The sequence below is a fragment of the Taurulus bubalis genome (assembly GCF_910589615.1).
Source record: "Taurulus bubalis genome assembly, chromosome: 19".
Taxonomy (NCBI): Eukaryota; Metazoa; Chordata; class Actinopteri; order Perciformes; family Cottidae; genus Taurulus; species Taurulus bubalis.
The window spans coordinates 2520375-2540676 of NC_136607.1; the positions used below are offsets into that span (position 1 = coordinate 2520375).

Genomic DNA, 20302 nt, shown 5'->3' on the forward strand with positions numbered 1-20302 from the left:
ACAACACAAACAGGGCGAGCGTTTTTTCAAACAAGTGATCATGTTAAAACAATCTAATTGTATTTGTGTTGATTATTGAAAATAAGTATTTTTCATAAAGTATGTATTTTCTTTTACATATATGCACGTATATTTGTACTCCTGCTGTGTGTGGGACCTTTGACTCACCTGAGCGATACCTCCCACCATCTTGCTCTTGACCACCACGGCCTGGTCATCCTGAGCATCAAACGCCGCTTTCTGCGCCGCTTTCACCAGGTTATCAGCGGCTCTCTTCACGGCATTCCCAGCAGCCTGTAGAAACACACCAGATTAAAAAAAGATTAAGTTGAGTGTGTCATTCTTCACACCGGAAGCAGTAAACTGACAATAAAAAAAGTCCCCTTACTGGTTTGTTTTAAAGCTAGTAAAAGGCCTGTGCTTTAGGATCAAAGTCAAAAGAATAAAAGGAAGACGAGGGGGATTTAGATATCTTAACACATATATCCCTGACCATGGACCATGATTTAGTCTTTGAGTAAATGTTGAAACAGACTCATGCAGACTTGAGACCGCAGAAACATCAACTGTGCTTCTTGTGAACAGCACTTCCCGGAAAGGCAATGAAAAGTTCCACCAGCGCTCTGAGAGAAAACCATAACAGTTTTTTTTTCCTGCTCAGTGCCTGAGAGAATAACTGTAAAAGGCAACGAGCAGCAGCCTCCTGAACTGCACTCAGAGCCAAACGTTTGCCTCATTGGGCAGCTCGGCTCATACAAAGAGGAGTTTTCTCCTTTTGCGGCTCCGTCGACTGAAATCAGACACTGTGAATCCTCCTCTAGTGGTTTATCTTTGGCTGGAATGTTACTGTTAGTCCGGCCCTGACATACAGCACAACACTGTGCAGCTCCCGTCATCAGCTGTACTGTACACAAAGGCCACATACTAAACTGGGACTGTCACAGCGTTCTGGTATTCTAAAATGCACATCCAATCCATTGTTAAATTGTCAAATCAATTGTCTGAGGGAATGTTCCTCCAGTATGTTTCCCTCTGACCATCTGCACTGTCCTCATTTCAGCCATGTTTTCACTCATTTATCTGTTTACATCAACACAGCCGTCTACAGCAGTGACCTCGCAGCTCACATTTCACTCACACCCAAGTCAGATGGACATGTCGTTGTTCATGCGTGGATCTCTACACTCTCAGAAATAAAAGGTGCTAACTTCAACCATGACAGGTTCTTTAGCTTGTCCTCATCGGAGAACCAGTATTATACCTAGAACCAACATATCTGTGACAGGGTCCATCAAGAACCCCCAGAGTCCTCAGTGGAGGTTCTATCTAAGGTCACACACAGAATGTCTGGCTACTGAATCTCAAACATAGCGAAAATAACTAAATAGCCTAGACACACCACCATTGTTGTTCCGGCATCCAATTCCCATTTTGATGCAAATACATACATTTTTCCTTTAATTGCCATTTATCTAATGTGACAACAAGGCTAGCAATTTTGATTACCATCTTGAAATCCACTGGAATACCATGTTAACGCTCCCAGGTTGGCTGCCAGGTAATATTGCATTATTCTGGGTGGTACCAAACAACCTGGTATCTCAGTGTGTAAGACAGTTCTTTCCCTGAACCAGCTGCTGCCATCAGGAACTGTCCCAACAGCCACCTTTCCTCAGAGAGACTGTACAATACTCAGCACTCGGAATAATACAGCCATAAAAAGCCCAGCGGCAGAGAGTGAAGAGAGCAAATGCTGCTGGTGTAATCATAGATCAGGGCTAGTGTTTCCAGTTCTGGTGCCATGGGCGGACTAGTGGATTGTTTCCAGAGCTCCTGTACACATAAATGTATGGGAATTACTGTGGCGGCAGCTGCAAGCCCAGAAGAGGAGGAGATAAGCCACTGCTGATTGGATCAGAGAATATGAGATGGCCTGGGCAGGCTGATGTGCTCACAGCCTTAAATATAGTCTTTTTCGGTGGATGGGGTGACAGGAGATACTTGCAGTTTGTGTTATGTCTTGGGACTAACTGCATCCCTAACACTTAAAGGTCACAGCAACTAAAGGTCAGGCCTAAAAGGGACTAAACTACCACTTTCATGGTAACACAATACTAAACTTGTGGAGTAGCCCTGCCATGATAATGAAATGCAGCAGTGTGTTGAAGGCACTCTTACCTGTGCTGAATATAGAGCACACTAATCCTGATGGAGCAGCTGTACAGATCATGCAGCTCACCTGTAACCCTAAACACTCAAACTGCAGCCTATTAATAGACTGCCCAACAACCGCAGCTGTTACAGAATGACTAATGTTGTGGTGGCAGTATTGTTCCCTCAGCAGGTACTATAGGTCTGACACATAGTAACAAGGAGGATCTCACTATGCATTTGACAATATCAGATGTCAGTCTGACAAAGCAGAATTAGAGGGTTAGGGAGCTAACTTTGGACCCAAGTCTGGCTTTTCAGTCTCGAGAAAACACTGAGTTCAATCAAACTCAGTTTAACTAAAGCAGACGGGGACAGGCTGCTGAATATGTACTGTACAACAGACTGAGCTAATTAAAATGATGATTCTGGTTTCATCCTTTAGCTTTCCTATTGCCAAGAACTTATGTGCTGGTTTAGCAACGCGTCAGTCCATCTCTGTTTGACCTCTGGACTGTCGGAGGCCGTCTTGCTTTGGTGAACTTATTTTTCTACCCAACAGAAATGCAATCATACTGATGATTAAACAATTTAACCATCTCACAGAAAAGAGAGTGCGACGTAAAGTGTGCACCAGTGGGAAAGGGAGAATGCATATGAACGGACGGAGAAGTGAAACTGAAAGAGACTTTTGTTCTGGGAATGAAACATCACTCAGTATCAGTGAAGTGTATGAAACACACTGCAGACTGGAGTCTCTAACAGTGACCGGCAGGGTCACAGCCGTCTCAGTTTTGAAAATATCATTGGGTGTTTTTGCTCCTAACCGGTTTCAAAACTAACTCTGAATTCGTGCAAATGAAAGATGTCAATCAAACTCTGCTGTCCAGTAGTCTCTGGTGTGTAGCAGACCAACCACAGGGCTGTGTGGCAGCAGAGGTCTGATTTACCATGAACGCCAATGCTAAACTACTATGAAATCCATCTGCTGATGGTAAACTGTTAAGAAAGCAAGTTCTGTGTAGCCAGTATTTAAGCATAAAAAAACATCAGTCAGTCATTTCTGTGAGTCTATGTAGTGCTGATGCTGCAGGATGATATCTCGAAAAGTCTCCAATGAATGAGTCAGTATGACTTCCTGTTTTGACCTCTAGAGGTGACTGAGCTCTCATGTTCTTTCAGTTTTCGGTGTCCTGAGGTACCAGGGTAACAAACAGAAGTGGGCGTGTGTGAAGCAGCTTGATAGCCATTCATATGCAGTCCTGACCTGAAGCCTCTTCATGGTCTGGGAGTCCTGGTCAGCCTTGACCTTGCAGGCCACCAGCAGCTGAGCAGTGGAGGCTGCCACCTGCTTGGCTGACGAGATGAGCTTCTCCTCGCTGGCGTGTCCCTGCACCGCAGAGTTGGCTGCCTCACACAGGTTGTTGGTCGCTGCCGCAACCATGCGAGCCTGAGGGTTCAAGGGCATTGACGGTAAGATGTTTTACCAAGGACTTTGAAATGTCCTTAAATAAAGTTTGAGAGCGAGGACTTACAGCTGAAATCAGCCCCTGAGACCACTGTCCATCATCCACTGCATTGGCTTGGATCGCTCCCACCTGAAAGTACAAGAAAACTGGCTCAGAATCATCAATCTTCAGCATCCAAGAATATCTAAAGCATACAATTCACTAAGGGGAGAAGAATGACATGGATGGGCAAATTCAATCTCTGAACCAATCACAATCAGCCATATTTCTGGGGTTCTCGGTTCTCCTGTCCCAATGGGGCATGCAGAATCTGTACGCACCAGTCTGTTTGTTCAGGAGCAACTTTGCATTAGTTTGTCCTCCTTAAAAGGAGACATGTCATGCTAATTTTCATTCTTGTATTTAGAGTTTCTACTAGAACATGTTTACATGTCTTAACGTAAAAAAACACGTTATCTTTCTCAAACTGTCTGAATGCATCTGTACACATCTGTCTAAAACACTCTGTCTTAGTTCCGGTCTCTTTAAGTCCCCTCCCACAAAAAAAGCCCAGTCTGCTCTGATTGGCTCATGAGTAAAGTATGCTGCACCTTTGCAAAGGTAGTTATCAAGCTGTGTAACCTAATGAGGAAGGAGAGCCAAATCTGAATGGCTTGTTGAATGTTTTCTGATCTAGACAGCCCACAACAAACTGACTGGGTTGTCTTATTTAGTTTTGTGCGGGTTGATAGGCACTCAGATGGATGGACAAGCAGCGTTCAGACGTACCTTCCCTTGAGCCACCAGCTCCCTCTGTGCTGCGGAGGCAGCTTTAACCAGAGCACTGGTGGCAGCTGCAATGGACTTGGCTGCCTCCAGAATCTGCTCCTCAAAGTTCAAGCTCTCATCTGCCTCCTGTTTACAAGAGAGGGGAAATAACAACAGTCAATAAACGCGCTGTGGTACAGGGCTGCGATGATCTGTGGAACATTCATTTTTCGACAAAAAGTGAACGATGTTGTTCTACAGCATAGGGTTCACAAATACATAGAAGTGGAGGCATATACAATGCTAAGCGGGTGAGGCCCGTGAGACAGCTATCATTCATGGTGTGAGGAGCTAACAGGCCAGAAGACGTGCAACACACACACAGTATGTGACCCTGCAGTGAGGTTAACAGGCACACTGGCACTGCTGCTGCTCTGTAAAAAGCCCTCTAACCTTGGGTTTGGTCCTGGGCCTCAGCTGCTCCAGTTTCTTGGCAGCTGCTTCAATAGCTGCCGCTGCTCCTAACAGCTCGTTCTCAGCGATGACAGTGGGATCCTCGGGGTCCACCCACTCTGTGCCTACAATACACAGAAACACCCAACATGATTTTGTGGAATATTGTGTAATGGTAATGACCGTATGGCTCACAGTATCAGAACTCATTTCAAAGTTCTGCTATGCTAAGCTCTCTATACAATATTCAGAGCTCAAGCCATTTGAAAGTGTTTTCAGAACACAGGGGGCCATTAGCTGTTAGCACTGCTACCATTGTTTGCACTGTTAGCACCATTAGCTGTTAGCTGCCGGCAATAGATATGCTTTAATTTGTGCATTTAGTTATTTACTAATAAAAGTATTTCATTAAATGAACTGTGTGTAGTGAGTGATTTGAGATTTGACAAATTAGTACATAAGTCTTCAACTGTACATCGCCCAGTGTATCACAAACAGTGTCTGTTGCCATGATAACATGACACAAGGTCACATTCTAATATAAGGACTAATAGCAAATCCTGGAGAACGTTGCACTCCGGTTCTTCAGTGTCATTGGAGTAGGGTTCCAATAGGCACTTTCCATTTGGATCCTGTTCCAGATTCACTAAGCTCTGAGGCTAATAAACATCTTAGCATTTGTGTCTCTCCTCGCTCTTTTTGTCCAACTACAAAGTGTTACCTGAATGGTTTGTAGGTAATGCAAAGTAAGCAGTGTATATTTATTTAGGGATATGCAATGCATTCATAGGTGACTAAAGGCCAAATACACACGTTGTCTGTAGTCTGGTTTACAATATATAATGCTTATCAACCTAATACAGTAATCAAAATCAGGATCTCCAGTATTTGGTTACAAATATATGGAGTGTAAAGTTACCGAGCCGATATTTCAATGAGTGTAAATTTCTCATCTCATATCTTCTGTTGTTCATCTAATTTTCAGGTTGTCATTAATTAGACCCTCTCTACTAACCACAGGTGGTTACACTTCAGTCAGTTACTTATGAAGTAGAAGGCTAACCTCAATAGATTGGATAAGGTGTTGAAGGGACTGAGAAAGGAAAGACTGCAGCAGAGGGACGTTAATCACTAATATAAAGCTCTGAGGATGACTTCCCCTCCATTTGACAGTTGATGCATTCATGGTATCGCCTTGGATTCAATTGAATTTGTACTTGACTCTAAAGAAGGGGGATCCCCGAACAGAGCTGTGTGAAACTGTAGAACTCTACAGGGAGTAAGCACTAATCCTACTTCAGATGAAGTGCTCTAAATAAGACCTGATGCTGGGCTATTTCAGACGTGGCTTGTCTGCCCTTTTTGATGCTTCCACAGGCTTTTTTTCGTTTGTTAATGAAGCGGCTTAAAATCCATCTGTTGTACATCAGTACCATTTCTTAGATTCCATTCACATATGTATGACATTTGTAATCGTCTTACTACCATGGTTTAAGTTCACCACTGGTGACCAATACCTGGTAGGGGTCGGTGCCGTTGGCTACATCCAGACCCATTTAGATGGATCAATAAGAACACTGACACCATTAAATGTAAACAGAGACAAGAAGAGACACCCTAAGGAATGCAGTTTGGTTCTGCTGAAGAGGTCAAAGGTTAAGATACCTTTCATGGCCTCGGCAGCCTGGATGAGCTCGGTGACAGAGCCTGCCACCCGCTTGGAGTAGTTGGCCAACTGTTGCTTCAGATCATGCGAGGGCTTCTGGATGATCTGCAGGTGACGGGGAACAAAGTCACAACCTTCAATTCAAACCTTTCAACGTTCTCTTTCTGTATAATACTACTACTACTACTAATAATAATAATAATATTTCACTGCATGTTGTATATGTGTATACATATGCAACTTGAAAGAAACGACTAAGTGTAAATCATGGAGGCCATAAAGAAAACCGCACATATTCCATTTCCCCCACATGAATGTGTGATTACAGGAACACCTCCCACATCCTTCAGTGCTCTGGGGATGATATGATGAAGATACAAAAAAGGGCATACAGAATTAAAAAAAGAAACCATTCTTTGGGTGGTTAGCCAATTTCACTCAAATTAAAACTAAATGTATGTTGACTACATGTTCTACATTGAAGGCAGTAGTGTATTTATTTGTGTTTATTATGTTTTCATTGGATTCTTTATTGAGAGGAACCAAAAAAGAACTGTTCGAAGATGAGTGTCTTGAACTAAATCGGAGAATGATTGTTCGATCCCTAGAAACGATGCTCGACAGGTAAACGTGATCAATTGATGATAAACGGATAAAAGGTCACTGACGAGACTCTTCTTGTCGCTTCGTGTATTGACAGACTGCTGCAGCAGACAGGAGAAGTGATACACAAGTTCATTATAATAACCATGGGAGTGGGAATCAGGCCCATCCAAGGACTCCCAGTTCCACAGTGATTGAGATGTATAAACAGAAGCGTACATACGCATGGCTCTCTAGATGTGATGAAAATAATGCAAACGTAGGCATTTATCTGTAGCATACACAGAATTGTCGACATGAAGGTGAGATCTCACTGTGATGTCAGAAAATAAACCTACAGTATGTGTGCCCTTAAAGTCGGGCACACTGAACTATTCCTCTTTGAGTATTAACCACACACAGTCTTTAGAAAGCATTGCTTCTCTGTCACGTCTTTGTTACAGAAATACTTTTACACGGTTTGTACAGTCAATTGTACAATAGCGTTTTGCTCCTGTATCAGTGTTTTCCATTGTAGGAACACACGATGGCAGAGCTGAGTCTCTCCCCTGCCTCTATGAGGACACCTTTGATTGAGTGAGGCTTCATGTTGGACTTGGAGACATATCTGTAGGAGCACATTATTGCCTCACATACCTACTGCATTCATTATCCCTTGTGTTGTCTTGGGGTCAAAATGACCCGCGTACGAGTGTATATGTATGTGTGTTGATGGGTCATTTTGACCCCAAGACAACACGAGGGTTAAGTAGAACCATGTGGTTTTGGAGGCACCAATGTGACTTTATGAATCTATACCAATGTGGACAGAGACTGATATTACAGGGAGGAAATGAGACAACTTCTATCAATGGCAGGCCGGTCTCACAATTCACTGAAAATAATGTCAGACTAGCTGGATTTGTTGGTGCTCAGATGGGTTTGGGTTTGTGGTATGTGTCCTCAGACCGTCCTAGGTGGACATGCAGTATTCAGGTCGGAGCCGTGTGTGACAGGTGCAAAGCATTAACACGGCTCAGCCTATGCCCAGCTCAGGTTTATTCAGATGCGTTGTCATGAGAAGATAGAGGCGAGGACGTAACTGCACAGGAACGCATGCAGCAGGCCAAACTAATGCCACACACACGCACACAAAAATGATTTGTGTTACACAAATACAACATGCAGCAAGTCTAGAAAAAGGTTAATTCATCTGTGATGCTATGAGGCTTTAGGGGAAAAGCAAACTATGTCACAGGGCAACATGATCAGTAGGTCAGTGTGTTGTTCTGGTCCAACCTTCAGAGGTCAGGACCTCAGATTACTCACATCTACAGTATATGTATGGGCTCCAGCCGCCGTTCACCATTGGTGGAATATGTGACTGTAAAGTGAGGGATTGATCATGGCGGTGGTGTACATCTGCTCTCACACTGAAGAGGCACTAACGGTTCTCTATCAATCAGCGTCTTCATTCGGATTTCGACTTATATTCTGAAATTTTACCAGCATGTCACGTTTGCAACCAGAGGGTGAAAACTCTGAACTTTGAAGTTCCATCCACTCTGATAGAATAGGGCAGGAATACTAGGCTGAATGAGAAAGTAGTACAATGCTATTCATTCGAAGGTGCACAACTATTGAGACGACACAAAGTTTGCAAGAATATATGAATAAACAGCATTTGCAATTTGATGACCAGGCTGATCTGCTTTGAGCCAGGCAGTTATACAACAGTACAGAGGAATGGAGAGTGGAACATCCCTTACTGGGTTCGACTGGGAAATGCCCAAACCAGCAATACAAGGTGTCAACTTTTCCTCCGGGTGTAAAGGGAGATGGTGAGATGGCCGCCTACCAACATGGACCTACAGAGTCACTGCAATGATGAGCGCAGACGAGATGCTCGACTAACGTCAGCCTTAAGAAACGGTGCGGCCCACTTGCAAGATCATTCCGGATGTGAATAAGGCAAATGATTATGTACATTTTATTGCAATTACGGGTAAAAATAACACATAAACGTTTGCCCACCAGCCCCATCAGACCCCAAATCCCTCCCTTAATTGAAACCCTGCATGTAAGCTGAGCTTTCCACCTCTGAATGGTCAGAACAGAGACAATCAGTAGTCAGTGAGTGTCAGGTCTAACATCAGGCTAGAATTAGATTTGACCGTCTCAGGGGCGTTCAAACACCTCCCACCAAGTCAGATTCCTTCAGAGAGTTTAAATAAAAAGCTGCCCCCCCTCCACAAGCAGAGCAGGTCTGACTTAGGTCTTAGGTCTAACGGGCTGCTCACGGGACTCCGCAGCATTGTTGTGGTATTCAGTGTTCAGTAAAACATTCAACCAATGCAGCACACATGTGCAGGTCATTCATGTGGCGTACTCACCGGCTTGCACCGACATCAGTGAGCCACAAGTTTAAAGGAACATTGACAGAGCGATGGGAAAAGGAAACAAAAGAGGTCATCAAACACATGACAGCTGATATCGTATCAGACAGCATGCAGCAGCATGCTGTGAACACAGGAAATGCCAAATGACATTTTAAAAGGCTTAAGCAAGTTGGACTGCACATTTTGGAGACAACTGACGGATAAACACATTTGTTCTTTAGGGGCATTTAAGGCTTGATTGATGGGATGTAAAACTTGTAGAGTCATTGCTCGAAGGTTTCCAGTGTGATCTCAGGGCTCGTGGAGTGACTTTAAACTGGGATGTACAGCTATGAGCACTACTGAGGAGCCACTGAGCAAGCCCTCCCACACACACACTGTTTAAGTGACACTGCTCACCAGTTCACAGATACAGGCGGCTGTGGTAAAGGGCAGGGCCTTGGTGTTAACGTGTGTAGGCGTTAACCTTCCTCTTGTGTTAGCTTTCTGTTACTATCTCTTATGTTAATGAGTCGGTTTTGACCTTTAAAATACACTAGAAACAATTATCTATCATCCAATGTGTTTCTCATCTCTTGGTTACCTTGTTAGGCTTCCTTATCCTTGAAATTTTGCATGTATTGTTGTATGTTTTAATATTTTTGGTGTGGGCCTCTGGATACCCATTGATTTCAATTTTTAAAAAATGGTGAAATGAACCTCAAGAGAATCATATAAATAAATAAAAGGTTGTTGCGTTACCTGACTATTACTGAGGTGTATTAGAGCACATCTCTTAAATAAATTTGTTTTATTTATTTTTTCATTTTAATATTATTAACTATATTAACATCTATGGTGTTACGGGTCAATTTCGACCTATATATATTTACTTCAAGAAAAAGGCTAAAAAGTCTTCTTTTCAGCAATAAAAATTGAATATAAACACAAAATTAAAAGAATAATAAGTCATAACACAACATATAGATTAGCAAGGTCAAACAAACAACAACCAATCAAGCAAATCTTTTTTTTATAACTGGGTTGAAACCGACCTTATCAACACAAATGTCATAATTTCAACCAGAGCATTTTATAATTTAGTTTTATTTTGTTGAATTAGAGGTTCCTGACAAAGTGAAAAGGCCTTGATACAATAAACACATTTATGTGGTTCTTTTACGCATTTAAAAACCTAACACAAGAGAAAGGAGTAGAGTATGGTGCTGCTGAAAATAAAGACGGTGACCGTACCTACAGAACCACACAGGTGTGTCTATGAGCCCCTTTTCCTCACTGCTTTTAAACGCCTCTTTTAGGGCTCTTCTTCAGAAGCACAATGAGCAGCAGAAAGGTCAATGACGTTACCAATCACAGAGCGCTATGAGGAACACTGCTCATAGTGGCTTCTCACAGGAAGTACTACTGCAGTCTGAGGTGCAGAGCGGCAACGTGAGAATACAGCAACACTCACAGGATGTGACTGAAGGTTTCAGTCTTTTCACCATGTGTTCACGATTGGAAGCTTATGATCTGCACAGTTATTACTTTCTGTCTCTAAAGTGGAACAAAATTAGACCAATTCAAGTTAAAATTAATAAGGTAGCTCACAATATTTTTCAGAAGCAGTTTGTTTCAGCTATTTCTGAGACGCTGTAGAGCAGAGGTCGGCAGCCTTTTGGATAGGAAGTGACATTTTGAAATGTTCTTGTTAATCATAGTGCTATATTAACATTACGTTTTATTAAGACATCACATCAAAATGTTATTCTCTAACGGATCTGTTACTTTATTTCATCCATCCAAGCAACATGCAAATCATAATTATAAAAAAAAGGCCTTTCTCTCCCATAGTCAGACATTGTGATTATACACGCAAGCACAAGAAGCTGCCCTCCTGATGAAAACACCCACGTCCGAGTTGGAATTATCGATACGACCAACCTGACCACCAATCTTGGTCATCGGCAATAAACTTAAACTCTGCGAAGAAGGCGACGTGCATTAGCCAATCAGAGGCAGAGTAGGGCGGGTCTTCACGGATGGGGAAAACAAACAATCAAGCTACGGTAAATAACAGACCAATGGCTGTGAAGGAGGACGTGTAGCATGCGGATGAGAGGGCAGTTGCTGCATGACCACTGCTCTGCAGAAACACATTCCCTGCTAATGATTTGACCACTGAGCTGCTAGTCCAAATAGTTTTTAATCAAGGACAGTTGTTTTGTGTCTGTCTGTCTGGAAGAATCGTCAGTCACTCACTGACATGCATTGCAACGTATTCCTATAGTTCTAAAACATTATAATCCGATGCATTATAATCCCTGTTATAATACATTAGAATATGATAACACATTTGTCTTAGTGGTGCTTTAAGCAAAGTAATGAAATTCCTGAGGTATGGGCATAATATAACAATTATTTTAATATAAAAAGGTTATTATGTATTACAACTATGGGATTTATAATACACTACACGTCAAGCAATTATGAAATATTATGCTTCATATGCTTGCCTCATGAGACCTTAAAGCACCGGGTGCTATGTTGTGATTATTATTGGACAGCATATAAATATGTATATTTATGGTTGCTTATAACTATAATTACAGATGATGAGACATTATCAGCATGTGTATAATACATTATAGATACGGCTGTCATAGAAAGTCTTCCCAACATGTTTGTACATGTAAAATAATGTACTTGACAACAAAATACGTAATTCTATTATTTCTCTTTTCTTCTTTCCTCCACCTCTTTATTTAATGTATTTCTTTGCTTTGCTTTAAGGACGGAGCTATTTGCTCTGGAGCCCCCACCTGACTCTCAGGAGGTCACACCTGTAGCCTGTCCAGTGAGAGGAAAGAGTTATGATCTGGTGTTATTCATCCTCCTTCTTTCTCTGTTGAGGTGAGGCGGTATATTGTTGAACTGACGTGGCAGTAATGTCCAACCCACCTCAACTGAGCCTGCTGTTGGGTGTTTATGGTCTGATCCTCAGTTACAACAAAGAACAAAGCTATACAAATGGGAGATGATGTATTTTAAATTGGACCTTTGGCCATTTCAGTGTTGAGTTTTTGAATGAAGTGTTTGTTGTTTCACTTTTCTTCGTAGTGGCTACTTCTACTAGCAGTAGTGCTGTTTATTCTAATCATTCCCTTATTTTAGCTACTTCTACTAGCAACGTGAACTGCTGTTAGTACAGTGTGTGTTAGTGTGTGTATTGGTGGGTAAAGATGTCTTACCACCAGCACATGCTCCAGCAGTCCCAGATATCCACAAGCACATTCGTTGCCAAAGCGCAGAGCTCTCATCTGGACCTCCTTGCTGACCTCTGGGTGGTAGGCAGCTTGCTGAGAGGGCAGACAGAAAGAAATCCAGTGAACCAACACGGATAATGTGGAGGCCATTTTGCATGTCAAAATGTAATGCTTAAAAAGAGGAAATAATGTAAGAAAATTGACATAAAAAATGTTTTTAGGAGTTGGGTTTGTACAAAGATTAAGAAGTTGAGAAGAAACTTTACCAACCTGACTGAAATGTTACATTATGCCAATGTTACTTTGTATCAAAGATAGGAGAAAAATACTTCAGCAATGTAAAATGTAGTTCCTCCAGACACAACTTGATAACACTGATTATCATGATCAATTATAAAAGTTAGGTCTTTGTCTTTCTAAACTGTGCAGTTTAGAAATCAGAATGTAGTACCGATATTGTGAACATTTGTGAGGTGAAGAGGTACATTATAATCAGGTTTACACCAAGTAGCACAGTGGTAGACACTCGGTCCAGGTAGGTGATACGTAACTATAAGTATGCCTGCATCATCTTAATGTTACAAGGAATTCTGAATTTTGGCGACCCCACCGGCAGAGCAGTGAGGAGGAGCTCTGCTCCTGGAGGAGGAGGAGACTCTGCTGCCGGAGCTGCACAGGACTCCACCGACTGCAGGTCAAAGGGGGTTTCACCAGAATCTGACTCGGTAGCACCGATGAAGAGCATTAAGAATAACGATATAGAAATAGAGCATTTTCTCTCTGAGGGTCTCTTTCACTGTTGAAGGTCACATAGAGGACCAGGACTAAACCGAGATGGTTTCATAACCAGTTAAAAGACCCTCACTGTAACTTGACTGTCATGTTATTTCTAAATCCCATAGTTACAATTTTGATAAGACCCACCATACTTGTTTGAATAATGTCAGCTGGCTGTGGTTACCAGGCGGTCAGTGTGTATCTATCTCCTGCGTACCTTGCAGGAGTGCAGCATGTCAGCGATGGCCCTTCTGCTGAGGTTGGCCGTTGCGATGATGTCTTCCTGACGACAAGAATTCCCAGCAGCCACTGCCTTTGCTGTAGCCATTGTGATTCCTTTGGTCATGCGAATAAACTCCTCTGGTGTGGTCGTCGCTGGTGGTGGGTCAGAACTGTTGAACACCTGTGTGGTAAAACCAGGGGAATGTTAAAAAATGAGTTCTATCATCCAACTGGAGTGGATGCTACAGGAGCGCTGAACAGGAATCCATCTTGCTGGAAGGAGTCTGGTTTCAGCTGGTACTATGTACAGCTTCTTCTACTGGTTGTAACCGAACATTCATTCCAAATGTTGACAGCGATTGTTGTGAGAGTACTCACAGCCAGCTCCTGCTTGATGTGTTCAATTGTGGCTTCCAAAGCTCTGGTCCCCTTTGTGGCCTCATCCTCTACGGCCTTTACTGTCTTTAGGAGGGATGTCACATTGGTCACCATCACCTGCAGCAGGAAAGTTACATAATTAGGCTAAGAGCAGACTGACGGTGAAAGAAAAGGGCTCAGTGAAGCACCTACGGTGATACAGCCACAGGGATTTTCAAAATACACAGCATTGTTGAAACGTTTGTTTTCAAGTCTTTCTGTACCATGCAGTGTGGTTCATCAACATGCAACATACAATGTAGTATATCATACAAAATGTGAGCCACCGCCTCTGTTGGTCAAGCAGCATCTGAAACCCCTGCCCCAGTGCATCTGACAGTCCAGCTGTTCTCATTCATGAGGCAGAGCGCTGCTGTGGAGGAGCACAGGACTCGTGTCATGTGACTTACCTTGGCTGAGCTCTTCAGCTGCAGCATGCTGGGGTCATCATGAGATTTGCCCGCAGCCGCCTTGGTGGCACTGATGAGGTTGCCCAGAGCTTTGGCCACATCTTTCACTGCGTTGATCAGGACCACCTGTAGAATACATAACCAGTACTTTAAGCTTTAATGTGACGCCTTCACAGGGGAAGTGATTGCACCGAGACGCCTAGAGCAGTAGTTTGTGTGCTGGATTTGTCCTGCAGAGGATATATAATATGATATATAGAACTCAGCATAGATAAGATCAATGCCAGTATGTTCCTTAACATAAAACAGATCAAAATAAAGAAACAAAACAGTGTATTAGAAAATGAGCATCTCCATCTTCATTTTTACTTTGGAAATATGTTTGTTCTTTTATACTTGTCATTATTTTTCTTACTATTCATTGTCATTCCGAATCCATCTGTTTGTAATTTACATTTAGTAGCTGCTCTTAGAGGTTGGTCTATTTCGACATGTTGCATTTCAACCACTTTTACTAGGTTTAGGGTAATAGTGAAGACAAACACAGCTGACATGTTTTCTGCTGTTCTACCTGAGTCTCTGGGTCTTCAGAACCAAGGCTGGCAGCTCCCAGTTTAACCACATCAGCCAGTTTGGTGATGGTGAACACGGAGGACTGGGCAGCCTGGGCCAGTTTCTCCTGACTGGCTCCAGCACCAGACACCAGCAGCTTGGTGTCCTCCACTAGAGCCTTGGCCGTCTTCAGGATGTATTCTCTGCACACAGGAAGGGCACAGCGTCACATATTGAATAAGCAACATGAAACTGGGACAGACATATCTTAACAGATGATATTCGGATTCTCCACATCACAGCATTTCATAGTGAAGGTGATGACGCTGTCCGGTCGACACAATGGGGCCGATCTATTCTATTAAATTCTATGTTTACATGCTATAAACATTATAGTCTGGGTTTAATTCCTCTTACGTTTCGACCATTTTGTTGCTGCATTAAAAAGATTTACACCTGAATTGTAATTCATGTTCATTTTTAAGATTCTTTACCAGTGACGCGACCGAGAGACGCGACCCAGAGACGCGACCCAGAGATGGAAGCGAGGGACGCGACCGAGGGACGCGACCGAGGGACGCGACCGAGGGACACGACCGAGAGACGCGACCGAGAGATGGAAGCGAGGTACGCGACCGAGAGACGCGACCGAGAGATGGAAGCGAGGTACGCGACCGAGAGATGGAAGCGAGGGACGCGACCGAGAGACGCGACCGAGAGATGGAAGCGAGGTACGCGACCGAGAGATGGAAGCGAGGGACGCGACCGAGAGATGCGACCGAGAGATGGAAGCGAGGGACGCGACCGAGAGATGCGACCGAGAGATGCGACCGAGAGATGCGACCGAGAGATGGAAGCGAGGGACGCGACCGAGAGATGGAAGCGAGGGACGCGACCGAGAGATGCGACCGAGAGATGCGACCGAGAGACGCAACCGAGTGATGGAAGCGAGGGACGCGACCGAGAGATGGAAGCGAGGGACGCGACCGAGAGATGGAAGCGAGGGACGCGACCGAGAGATGGAAGCGAGAGACGCGACCGAGAGATGGAAGCGAGGGACGCGACCGAGAGACGCGACCGAGAGATGGAAGCGAGGGACGCGACCGAGAGATGGAAGCGAGGGACGCGACCGAGAGATGGAAGCGAGAGACGCGACCGAGAGATGGAAGCGAGGGACGCGACCGAGAGACGCGACCGAGAGATGGAAGCGAGGTACGCGACCGAGAGACGCGACCGAGAGATGGAAGCGAGGGACGCGACCGAGAGATGCGACCGAGAGATGCGACCGAGAGATGCGACCGAGAGACGCGACCGAGAGATGGAAGCGAGGGACGCGACCGAGAGATGCGACCGAGAGACGCAACCGAGTGATGGAAGCGAGGGACGCGACCGAGAGATGGAAGCGAGGGACGCGACCGAGAGATGGAAGCGAGGGACGCGACCGAGAGATGGAAGCGAGGGACGCGACCGAGAGATGCGACCGAGAGACGCAACCGAGTGATGGAAGCGAGGGACGCGACCGAGAGATGGAAGCGAGGGACGCGACCGAGAGATGCGACCGAGAGACGCGACCGAGAGATGGAAGCGAGGGACGCGACCGAGAGATGGAAGCGAGGGACGCGACCGAGAGATGCGACCGAGAGACGCAACCGAGTGATGGAAGCGAGGGACGCGACCGAGAGATGGAAGCGAGGGACGCGACCGAGAGATGCGACCGAGAGACGCAACCGAGTGATGGAAGCGAGGGACGCGACCGAGAGACGCGACCGAGAGATGGAAGCGAGGTACGCGACCGAGAGATGGAAGCGAGGCACGCGACCGAGAGATGCGACCGAGAGATGCGACCGAGAGATGCGACCGAGAGATGCGACCGAGAGATGGAAGCGAGGGACGCGACCGAGAGATGCGACCGAGAGATGCGACCGAGAGATGCGACCGAGAGATGGAAGCGAGGGACGCGACCGAGAGATGGAAGCGAGGGACGCGACCGAGAGACGCGACCGAGAGATGGAAGCGAGGTACGCGACCGAGAGACGCGACCGAGAGATGGAAGCGAGGGACGCGACCGAGAGATGCGACCGAGAGATGCGACCGAGAGATGCGACCGAGAGACGCGACCGAGAGATGGAAGCGAGGGACGCGACCGAGAGATGCGACCGAGAGACGCAACCGAGTGATGGAAGCGAGGGACGCGACCGAGAGATGGAAGCGAGGGACGCGACCGAGAGATGGAAGCGAGGGACGCGACCGAGAGATGGAAGCGAGGGACGCGACCGAGAGATGCGACCGAGAGACGCAACCGAGTGATGGAAGCGAGGGACGCGACCGAGAGATGGAAGCGAGGGACGCGACCGAGAGATGCGACCGAGAGACGCGACCGAGAGATGGAAGCGAGGGACGCGACCGAGAGATGCGACCGAGAGACGCAACCGAGTGATGGAAGCGAGGGACGCGACCGAGAGATGGAAGCGAGGGACGCGACCGAGAGATGCGACCGAGAGACGCAACCGAGAGATGGAAGCGAGAGACGCGACCGAGAGATGGAAGCGAGGGACGCGACCGAGAGACGCGACCGAGAGATGGAAGCGAGGTACGCGACCGAGAGACGCGACCGAGAGATGGAAGCGAGGGACGCGACCGAGAGATGCGACCGAGAGATGCGACCGAGAGATGCGACCGAGAGACGCGACCGAGAGATGGAAGCGAGGGACGCGACCGAGAGATGCGACCGAGAGACGCGACCGAGTGATGGAAGCGAGGGACGCGACCGAGAGATGGAAGCGAGGGACGCGACCGAGAGATGGAAGCGAGGGACGCGACCGAGAGATGGAAGCGAGGGACGCGACCGAGAGATGCGACCGAGAGACGCAACCGAGTGATGGAAGCGAGGGACGCGACCGAGAGATGGAAGCGAGGGACGCGACCGAGAGATGCGACCGAGAGACGCGACCGAGAGATGGAAGCGAGGGACGCGACCGAGAGATGCGACCGAGAGACGCAACCGAGTGATGGAAGCGAGGGACGCGACCGAGAGATGGAAGCGAGGGACGCGACCGAGAGATGCGACCGAGAGACGCAACCGAGTGATGGAAGCGAGGGACGCGACCGAGAGACGCGACCGAGAGATGGAAGCGAGGTACGCGACCGAGAGATGGAAGCGAGGCACGCGACCGAGAGATGCGACCGAGAGATGCGACCGAGAGATGCGACCGAGAGATGGAAGCGAGGGACGCGACCGAGAGATGCGACCGAGAGATGCGACCGAGAGATGCGACCGAGAGACGCGACCGAGAGATGGAAGCGAGGGACGCGACCGAGAGATGGAAGCGAGGGACGCGACCGAGAGATGCGACCGAGAGACGCAACCGAGTGATGGAAGCGAGGGACGCGACCGAGAGATGGAAGCGAGGGACGCGACCGAGAGATGCGACCGAGAGACGCGACCGAGAGATGGAAGCGAGGTACGCGACCGAGAGATGGAAGCGAGGGACGCGACCGAGAGATGCGACCGAGAGATGCGACCGAGAGATGCGACCGAGAGATGGAAGCGAGGGACGCGACCGAGAGATGCGACCGAGAGATGCGACCGAGAGATGCGACCGAGAGACGCGACCGAGAGATGGAAGCGAGGGACGCGACCGAGAGATGGAAGCGAGGGACGCGACCGAGAGATGCGACCGAGAGACGCAACCGAGTGATGGAAGCGAGGGACGCGACCGAGAGATGGAAGCGAGGGACGCGACCGAGAGATGCGACCGAGAGACGCAACCGAGTGATGGAAGCGAGGGACGCGACCGAGAGATGGAAGCGAGGGACGCGACCGAGAGATGGAAGCGAGGGACGCGACCGAGAGATGGAAGCGAGGGACGCGACCGAGAGATGCGACCGAGAGACGCAACCGAGTGATGGAAGCGAGGGACGCGACCGAGAGATGGAAGCGAGGGACGCGACCGAGAGATGCGACCGAGAGACGCGACCGAGAGATGGAAGCGAGGGACGCGACCGAGAGATGCGACCGAGAGACGCAACCGAGTGATGGAAGCGAGGGACGCGACCGAGAGATGGAAGCGAGGGACGCGACCGAGAGATGCGACCGAGAGACGCAACCGAGTGATGGAAGCGAGGGACGCGACCGAGAGACGCGACCGAGAGATGGAAGCGAGGTACGCGACCGAGAGATGGAAGCGAGGCACGCGACCGAGAGATGCGACCGAGAGATGCGACCGAGAGATGCGACCGAGAGATGGAAGCGAGGGACGCGACCGAGAGATGCGACCGAGAGATGCGACCGAGAGATGCGACCGAGAGATGCGACCGAGAGACGCGACCGAGAGATGGAAGCGAGGGACGCGACCGAGAGATGGAAGCGAGGGACGCGACCGAGAGATGCGACCGAGAGACGCAACCGAGTGATGGAAGCGAGGGACGCGACCGAGAGATGGAAGCGAGGGACGCGACCGAGAGATGCGACCGAGAGACGCGACCGAGAGATGGAAGCGAGGTACGCGACCGAGAGATGGAAGCGAGGGACGCGACCGAGAGATGCGACCGAGAGATGCGACCGAGAGATGCGACCGAGAGATGGAAGCGAGGGACGCGACCGAGAGATGCGACCGAGAGATGCGACCGAGAGATGCGACCGAGAGACGCAACCGAGTGATGGAAGCGAGGGACGCGACCGAGAGACGCGACCGAGAGATGGAAGCGAGGTACGCGACCGAGAGATGGAAGCGAGGCACGCGACCGAGAGATGCGACCGAGAGATGCGACCGAGAGATGCGACCGAGAGATGCGACCGAGAGATGGAAGCGAGGGACGCGACCGAGAGATGCGACCGAGAGATGCGACCGAGAGATGCGACCGAGAGATGGAAGCGAGGGACGCGACCGAGAGATGGAAGCGAGGGACGCGACCGAGAGACGCGACCGAGAGATGGAAGCGAGGTACGCGACCGAGAGATGGAAGCGAGGCACGCGACCGAGAGATGCGACCGAGAGATGCGACCGAGAGATGCGACCGAGAGATGGAAGCGAGGGACGCGACCGAGAGATGCGACCGAGAGATGCGACCGAGAGATGCGACCGAGAGATGCGACCGAGAGACGCGACCGAGAGATGGAAGCGAGGGACGCGACCGAGAGATGGAAGCGAGGGACGCGACCGAGAGATGCGACCGAGAGACGCAACCGAGTGATGGAAGCGAGGGACGCGAC

The 20302-nt window shown here is 47.7% G+C and overlaps 1 protein-coding gene across 1 annotated transcript in view; it reads right to left on the bottom strand.

Annotated features, from left to right (window-relative positions):
• The window catches only part of tln1 (talin 1), a gene marked incomplete at its 5' end in the record, with an annotated part of 54881 nt that overhangs the window by 2128 nt on the left and 32451 nt on the right, over positions 1-20302 (bottom strand). Inside the window, 11 exons of the mRNA XM_079235188.1 lie at positions 169-294; positions 3419-3601; positions 3687-3749; positions 4389-4514; positions 4821-4945; positions 6486-6591; positions 12698-12805; positions 13707-13892; positions 14090-14206; positions 14539-14664; positions 15110-15293. Of these exons, the coding sequence (XP_079091314.1) occupies positions 169-294; positions 3419-3601; positions 3687-3749; positions 4389-4514; positions 4821-4945; positions 6486-6591; positions 12698-12805; positions 13707-13892; positions 14090-14206; positions 14539-14664; positions 15110-15293 (1450 nt within the window). The remainder of the gene's footprint in view (positions 1-168; positions 295-3418; positions 3602-3686; positions 3750-4388; positions 4515-4820; positions 4946-6485; positions 6592-12697; positions 12806-13706; positions 13893-14089; positions 14207-14538; positions 14665-15109; positions 15294-20302) is intronic.